Here is a 9496-nt window from a genome sequence, read left to right on the forward strand (position 1 = left end):
TTAGATCAAATGAATGTTTGAAGGTTATTGATTTAATCTACTTTGAAAGTGTAATTTTAGAAATGAAATGATTACATGTAAACATTTTACGTGATTGGTTAACTGGCATAATTTAATATAATATATATCAACAAACTATAATATTTGAATACAAATGTAAAACTAAGACAGTTTTTTATGTTTTTCTACGTATTTTATTGAAACTATGCAAAAAATTATTCAACTATTATTGATTTGTTTCTTTCTTCATATTGAAAGAATCTATGCTTCTGGTCGTACTATACATCATCATTTTCCCAAAGTAATACTTATTTCTCTTGATGGATTTCGTTATGATTACTTTGATTTGGCTGAGAAAAGAAGTGTTAACATGTCAGCATTTGAAAAGATTAAAAGTCAAGGAGTTTACATAAGACGTATACAAAATGAATTCCCTACTTTAACATTCCCATCACATTTTTCAATGGCAACAGGCCTGCACCCTGAAAGTCATGGAATAGTAGATAATGTGTTTTATGATCCAACTAATAATGCAACATTTTCATCAAGAAATCAGTCTACAGCATCAGATTCTAGATTCTATGATGTTGGAGCTGAACCGATTTGGGTAACGAACCAGTTTCATGGTCATAAAAGTGGAGTGACTTTCTGGATTGGAAGTGAGGCGAAAATCAAAGGTCAGAGACCAACTCATTATCTAGCACCCTACAATGAAAACATTACATTCAATCAGCGAATTGATATTTTGATGGGTTGGTTTGAACATGAAAATATTAACCTCGGTCTTATGTATTATCATCAACCTGATAGAGCAGGACATATTTATGGAGAGGCAAGTGACGAGGTTTTCAAAGCTATTGAGGAGATAAATCATGGACTAGATTATCTCTTAACATCGATTGAAAACCGACCATCACTTAGTTGCTGTCTCAATCTGATTTTAGCAAGTGATCATGGAATGACGAACGTCAGTTCAGACAGAGTTATATATCTTCATGATTACATAGACCCGAATGAGTATACATCTGCTCCTAAGAAGTCAGCGGAAATCTGGACACTTTGGCCAAAAAAAGGTAAGTCTTACCATTAGCGTTTTTTCAAAGTCTAGGACATACTGCGCAATCATTATACGACAAATTGAAAGACAAGCACTTCAGATTAAATGTCTATTTGAAGGAGGAACTACCAACACGTTTATTTTATGATTCAAGTGATCGAGTTGGTCCTGTTGTTGTATATGCAGACATTGGATGGACGATTATTGCTGACAGAAATTCTGGGGTGACATTGAGTAAGTGAACATTTATAAATAAATATTTCAAATAATCTAAGTTTGCGAGATTGATAGAGTAGTTTGCAACGGAATCAAGGGACATAATATAAGAGGAATAAGACAGAAAGTCGCTTTGATTAAAAACAGTCAAAAATAGAGTATACTTATAAGTAGAGAAAGTAGTCATACAGTGTAAAGGATGCCTGCCTATAACTACTGATGACCATAATCAATATTTTACAAAGTTTCATTGATTATAATGGTGATAGTTAGTGAGTATTTTAAGTTTATTTTGCTACAATCTAGACTAAATGATAGCCAGTTACAAAAATCTAATTCTTGAATAGATCTATCCTGTAAAACTGTGTTAAATTTCACCAAGTTCTAAAAGTATGACAAGATGGTTCGTATAATTCAGAAAGTATGTATTCATTCCATTGATTTTGGCCCTTGTTAAACTATCGATACTACTGAAGAAAAAGTCAGTCAGTCAGTAACAACGTCGAATTTGTACGAGTTGCCATACCACATTAGCACAGAGATGCAGTTGTCGATTCAAATCCCGTAAGAGTATGAGGAGTAATTAGAAACATTAGGGTTTGAAGATGATATTCAAGGAGTATAATCCAGTGAAATAAATCTGGAAAGAGAAAAAAAGGGACATGAAGAAATCAAAAGATTAGAATTTGGGAGAACACAAAGAGTGGATGCACCTGCGCCATTGCAAAGGACTTTGAACCATGTCATTCAGGGTATCTAACCATCGGTTCTTATCGTCTCGCAGATCCCAACCAGGTAATCTACACCTACTAACATGACTCAGTCCACTTGTCAATAACTTCATGGATTTATGCCATGACTAAAGAAAAATAAAATATTGTAATGTGAAGTCAAAATTGAGACAGATTTTCAGACAAAATTTCATTGAAACGAATTGTTTTAACCTATGAATAGGGAATTAATACACGGTATTACGTCTTTCTGTATACAATTTGCTTTTTCTTTTTTTTTAATATCATGAAGATAAAAGCACAGGTACATTGAAGTCATCACCTTTCTATTATGTTTTCGAAACATATCTTGATTTGTAATTCAAAACTAGATACTTCATTTTTATACTGAACTTCTCATTACACTGAAATATTGAGATTCCGTTTCCTTTTGATCACTTCATAATAAATTATAATTGTGATTTGATTAATCTCAATAAAAACATCAATATATGAACGAAGAACATTCTTTACAGTAATTTCTCACTGGATTTTATAATCATATATCCAAATTAATAATCAAAAAGTGGCTATGTTTAAAGCAAAGAACATTGTTTGAAACTATTGCATATGTGAATTTATCTGGATAAATAGTAGATTTTAATAGTTGAATTGATGAATCGATCTAAACTAGTCCACCATTGGAAACCTGGAAGCACTGGACGGCCGTTTTGTCCTAGTATGATATTTCTGAGTGATGCGTATCTATGATCGTACACGCGGGACTCGAATTCACGACCCTCAGTTTCACGCGTGAACATATAATTTATACATTAAAATTAAAACACGAATTTCAGCGAAGGGATCTCTTTTCAACGAATTTATTATCAAGCTTTACAATCGTATATAGATGAAAATGTTTTGTTTTTGTATAAATTATAGACCGCCGAGCCGGGCATTCAAGAGTGGTAATTGTTATAACTTGTGGCCTTGTGCCGTATTAATATATAACGTAATGATACCACCAATTAGAGAGCAGTGAATTATCGACCGGACCAATGACGCATCAACCCGTACAGCATTTTACGGTCTTTATCGGTCCTTCTCCCTGCCTAGCCCTGCCTGTTAAATCCACAACACCAATCTCAGCCTCTGAGATATGAATCATGTATTTCAAACATACCACATCGTAAAATAAAATAGAAAATAACATTTGTACAAGATCTAGCCAAAAGTGGCTGTGAATGTGGGAGACTAATTAATAAACTGGGTATAACTTAAGAATGGTAAATCGTATAATAATAGTGCATGAGTCAAAATAAAGCTTATAATAAGAGAAACATGAATATGCATAGTTTAGCTACTCAACAATCATACAATAAAAATATATGTGCAGTATTACTCCAGAAATAAATTCTCATCGGGACAAAATTAATGTCTAACTTCAATCGATCCATGATTTTCCACAACCCTTCATCCATTGTCTGATGTACATAAGTGTATCCAACCGACACGGATTAGACTCCATCGGTCATGGTTTCTCGTTAGAACTTAAGGAAATCCACCTTGAAGCTGGTCACTCGTCAGCACATGATCATTATCAGAATGAGGGTCGACCCATGAATTCAACTATTAAAATTACTACATTCTCGACAAATCCTCATTCTGACTGAGAATAACATATTATTGAGACTATAAGACATTATGAATATTCAAATTAATATTTATGTTTATCCGAGAACAAAACTATTTGATATTCGTCAGTTGAAGCTTGTTACATTTCTGGAACTTTGAAGTGGTGTAAGTAAATTGAATATCCGCTGTTGTTTCGTAAATTACTATGTAAGAGAAATCACATGTGTAAAGATGGTATAATTTATACAACCGACAAGAAATCAGAAAAGTCCTATAACTTCATTCACTTATTCTGTGCAATTCTGTTCGGTTTATAATCTTAACAACCCCCAGATATTAAATAAAGGTGATATGACTTCTTCAGATCTTGGTGTCTATGGATATTATTTATTTAAATGTAAGAACATTCGTTCATGATGTTTAATCTAAAGTGTAACAGATTTTCAAGTAAAATAAATAAATTTGAATAGTTTTGAGTTACAAATGACAGGTTTTAAACACAGTAATATATTAAATTCACTTGGTGTTGTTTTACTTGTATCCTCCCATTGTTGTTTATGACTGCATATGTGCATCCTGTGCGATATAGCCTTAAACCACAAGCTTTGTAAGCAAAGCTGATGAGTCCCAAATGGGATGAAACGCGCGTCCTGGATTCCACTACTGACCACTATACATCTTTGCAGTCTTAAATAACAATGATACAAGTAAAACAACACAAAGTGAATTTAAATTCACCCCATTGCACAAGCAAGTGGCTATCAGGACTCAGTAGCTGAGTGGATAACGCGATGACGTTTGAAGCGAATAGTATTGAGTTCGAGTCCCAGAGTGAACATCAACTCAGATACAGGTACATCCAGCTGACGAATCTCAAAACGGGACGAAACGCGTGTACTGGGTTCCACTGCTAGCCGCTATCCATCATAGTATTATGTCATTCTAGCCGCAAGTTAGAGCTTTGTTTGACTTCATAATCTCAAAGATATGCAGAAGTATTAAAGTATTTATCTTTTTACAGTGATACCGAAATATATCTTGCTTTATAAACTCTAAAGTTATATTAAACTTCACATTGAAACATTAAACTTGGGTAATAAATCTCATTATTTTCAATTGTCTGTTGATAGAAAATAAAGGTTCTCATGGTTATGATCCAGATTACAAAGATATGTCTCCATTTCTAATGGCAATGGGACCTCAGATATCTAAAAATCAAACAACAGAATTAGAAGAAACAGTCAGACTGATTGATATTTACTCACTGATTTGTCTTATACTACAGTTGAAACCTGCTCCTAATAATGGCAGTGTTTGTCGAATTGCCCCATTGGTAATTCATGTAAGTTTTTTTTCCAGATCATACATTGATTGTATCATCATATTCATACCATTCTACACAATTCCTTATGATACATTATGATGTTGTCGAAGCATAGAACACGAACTTAATTATGAATGATAGTAGAAATCTATCATACGAATAAACAAATTAAAGTCAATTTTACTGAATAAATTCATCTCTCAAACGATATGATTTACTAATCTATATGCAATCGTTTTTATGGTTTAGTTTATAGTAAAATAAATACTAAATGATTTCAATAGTTGAAATTATGAGTCGATTGAAGCTAGACCATCATGGAAAACCTGGAAGCACTGGATGGCCGTTTCGTTCTAGTATGGGACTCCTCAACAGTGCGCATCCACGACCTCGCCTTGCAGGATTTGAACTAAATGAGTTATCAATAAAGTCAAAAAACTTTCATCAAAAATCTAGTATTGAGTAAATGGTAACAAGAATGAAAATAAAATATAAAAAGACAGATGTGTCAGATAATTGTCTATTCAAAGAATAGATATTATATAATGAAGTTAATAGTACAAGTTGGAAAAAGAGGTTGTTGTGAGACCATGATAAGATTAGTAAATAACTAAACATACCATCTATGAACATAAAGATCAAGTTTGTATTGATTAATTATCAAAAACTCTTCAAAATGAATTACAAATTAAGTAAGTGACAATGTATCTTGAATCCACTAAACTCACTAAGTTACTATCAATCAATTTGTTGATTATTCTAATTCTCTATTCAGTATAAAAAGAGTCTCTGTTGTGAATTATGAATTCATATTATAATTATTATCATGTATTTTGTCGGCCATACTAAATTTATATAAGATGGTTACAAAAAACAGTAATTTCTATAGCCTTATAATGTTATAGCTTCATTAGTCGATCACCTTCGTAATCTCTATTATATAAGTCTCATGGTGTGTGAAGTCAGAAAGTATATAAGGAGTAATTACAGTTTATTTGCGGATAGCATGGATAACAAAGCCATAAACACATCAAGTGAATTTGAAGCAGTGAAGTGAACGTGTATATGTGTGAGAGAATACAGAGGTAAATTTATAATCAAATTGCATAAGAGCACAACAAGTCAAAGCAAAGACTAATAATAAGATTTGCGTACATATATATACATAAGGAAGAGAATGAATCATTGGGTGGTAATATTTAAGCGATCAATATTTTGGCTAGAGTCTGTCATGTGATCAAGAGTACACGTTTAATTAGATATGATAGTGTTTATAAAATAGTACAGAGAAATATGCGAATTGTTATTATTCAATTAATATTGTCTGTTAAGTAAGTTAATAAAAATGGTTTGCAGATTGAAATCATGAGTCAGTTGAAGCTAGACCACTAGAACTCCAGGAGTATCTCTTGAAGTCAGTCACTAATGAGCAAATGATTATTATCAGAAGGGGAGCCGTTACCAGTGGAGTACAACTAGGTCTGTTGTGAGATATCAGCTCACTAAAGACAATGGTATATGGTGGCGCAAACCCCTTCTGATAAAAATGGTTTAACCAAAATTAACCATAATGGTAACTGATTGCAGGATAGTTGCTATAGCCTATACATTAATAACAATAATGATTATTTTCTATATGTCATCACATGAAATGACTAGTTATTTGTAGGCTTACGTAATTTCAAATCAATTGCGAGTTGTTTGTATAGTTACAAAACATCACTTGGATTGTTTATTCATCAACGCGATTGTTTTGTTTGTTTGTTTGTTTTTTGTAAATCGTAAATGATAATTCAACTTCATTGAATTGAATTTCATTCAACTCTCATATCAACATCTTTTCTAATTCTATTCTAGAAAAGTATTGCCAATGTCAACAGATCACCTACCATATTCATGATCAAATTTGTTATTCTAACTATTTTCATGTCATACAATGGATTATATAATTGAAATCATATACATTTCTGTTGAATGAATCGTTGATGTTCTAATAAGGAAACTTGTTTACTTGTTTGTTTTACTAAGATGCAACTAATTACATAATTGTCATGTGTTAGTAAAACAAACAATTGGATTGTTAACTAATACTCAGATTGTATAATTTTTTTCATTCTTGATAAGTGATTGGTTTGTTCTGTTTGAAGTGTTTATTTTTCCGGACATTTTAATGTATGCATTCTCATATGAAATGGTGTAAAACATTGTAAAACATAATCAATATTGTGATGATTGTATTAATCTGTAATGTGGTTGTTCATTGTTATTCTGTAAAACGTGATAACATCCCTTTGATACATCATGATGTACTTACTTACTACTTATAGGCGTAATTAAGTAGTAAGTATATCTTGATGCACCTATTCATCTTTAATCCACCATCATAGTTACAAATATGTCAATAATAACTTTGACTTTACAATATAAAATAGATTGTAAACCTCTGATGAGAATCCAATGAAATAAAATGAATCTATTCATTATTTTGCACTGATCTTTGTTTTTTTTCTCTGTTTAAGATGAAAGGGGTACAATTGTTGTCAATTAATTCATCTCACTGATTGAAATCATGAGTCAGTTGAAGCTAGACCACCAGCAGTGCGCATCCACGATCCCGAGTTCTCTACCAGGATGAAAAGGCCGTCCAATGCTTTCAGGTTTTCCATGGTGATCTAGCTTCAATGAACTCATGATTTCAATCAGTGAATTTTCTAAAATCTGCACAAAACCCATTCTGATAATTAATTCATCATCAGGCTTTACAGTTTCATATACATATTTACAAAGGTCAAAATAAAACATACATTAGATAATGTCATTTGTTAAAAATGGTGAAATTTTACATCCGCTACGGCATGAATTATTCAAAGTTGTATCATTTGTAAATCACGGAGGTCATTTATGATGAAGGTTAAAATGATTCATTTTAAAGTTTCAAGTTGTCATTAATAAAGTAAATCATGTGAATAAAATGTATAGTAGGATGTTATGACTTTATGTTCGGCTAGTGATTTATCCACCAATCAAAATACAATTTTAGCACTGCCAAATCAATGACATCCGACCGGTGTTAGCAACATAGTGTCCGTATTGGTCCTATGTCCTCCTAGCCCGTCAACTTGAGTCCAGAACACAAATACCAGCTTCTGAAATATGAATCACTTATTTCAAACATACTCGGTTTATATATCAACCAGACAGACTGCAACGTACCATTAAATAGAAAATAACATTTGTACAATATTTGGCCAAATGTGGCTGTGAACGTGGGAGACAGTAGTCAATAAACTGAACATAGCTTACGAACACTAAATCGTACAATAATAAATGATATGTCAAAATGAAGCTTATAATAAGCGAAATATAAATATACATAACCTAATTATTGAATAGTTATACCATGAGAATGTATAGATAATATTAGTCGATTAATGACTCAGAAGTTACACGAGATTTAATCTTCGCTCTGATACAACATAGGAGAATTTTGTCTCCTTCATGGTTTGGTTTGAGTGTAGTATGGACCGTTAAAAGACATGCTGAGTGAACTAGCTTATTACTGTCGATAAATATATGACACAGTAACCTTTCGTGATAAAGGTATCAACAACAAAGAGCTGGAAACAGTTCCAATAATATTCAATCAGCTATTACATTCGTAAGGTAAGAGGAAAATGATAACTATGTATTGTTCCTTGATGTTCTGCTTTCTAGAAAGATAAAACTTACTTACTTAAATCAGTTACCATTCGTGAAGCAGCATAGGCCACGCGCAAACATCCTCCATCGATCTTTGTCCTGAGAAATCCTTTCCAGTTTTTTCCAGTTGCTATTCATCATCCAACTCTCGGTGCAGTATGTTTATTGGCCCTCCTTGTATCAGTTACTCTTCAGGATTCCAGGTTAGTAGAACCACAAAAGGTTACACAAAGAGAAATTTATTTAGAGGGAATACATGGGCCGGTCGGCTTATCCATTTTGATAGCTTTACAGCTCTTCAGTGCAAAATAAATTTGGTTGAATGTCTCAACCACACAATAAGACTATAATTTTCTGAGGGTAGTGTAGATGATGAAATAGACAAACTGAAGAATACATTACGGAATAACGGTTATCCAGGTAATTTCCTCAAAAAAATATCTATCAGGACAAAAAAATAGACCAAACACAGACACGGTCAGTAGGAAAACTTTATCTAAAACTCGATTTTAATGGGGGGGGGGATATTAAACGCCGTCAAGTTGAATGTATACTTCTCAACCAAAACAGTCCTTGCACAACGAATGAAGGATATGTTACCATACCGTTAATGGACCGTTCCATGCGTGTATACCAATTCAACTGCTCCTCTGGAGCTGATTACACTCAGAGGGCCTTGTCGTTGCCTGTTTGTGAACACGTACCGGCGCTGTTGTGAAAAGGATCTACGAAATTTATTAACGGTACCATCATTTCTCGCTTAGTAAATGGTGACTATCATATCAAAACAGATGAAGCTGTGACTGTCTTACATCGCATTTCAATCAATCTACGGTTCCTCTACATAACTGAAGC

At 32.9% G+C, this 9496-nt stretch overlaps 1 protein-coding gene across 1 annotated transcript; it reads left to right on the top strand.

Moving 5' to 3' along the window:
* Positions 1-205: 205 nt before the first annotated feature.
* ENPP4_4 (Bis(5'-adenosyl)-triphosphatase enpp4) lies at positions 206-7910 on the top strand (the record flags this gene model as incomplete). The annotated part of the gene is made up of 4 exons (XM_012944524.3): positions 206-1073; positions 1109-1291; positions 4749-4960; positions 6800-7910. The coding sequence occupies 4 exons, from the start codon at positions 206-208 to the stop codon at positions 6893-6895; spliced, it is 1359 nt and encodes a 452-aa protein (XP_012799978.1). The 3' UTR covers positions 6896-7910.
* Between the last annotated feature and the right edge of the window lie 1586 nt (positions 7911-9496).

Source organism: Schistosoma haematobium, chromosome 5, assembly GCF_000699445.3.
Source record: "Schistosoma haematobium chromosome 5, whole genome shotgun sequence".
NCBI classification, from domain to species: domain Eukaryota; kingdom Metazoa; phylum Platyhelminthes; class Trematoda; order Strigeidida; family Schistosomatidae; genus Schistosoma; species Schistosoma haematobium.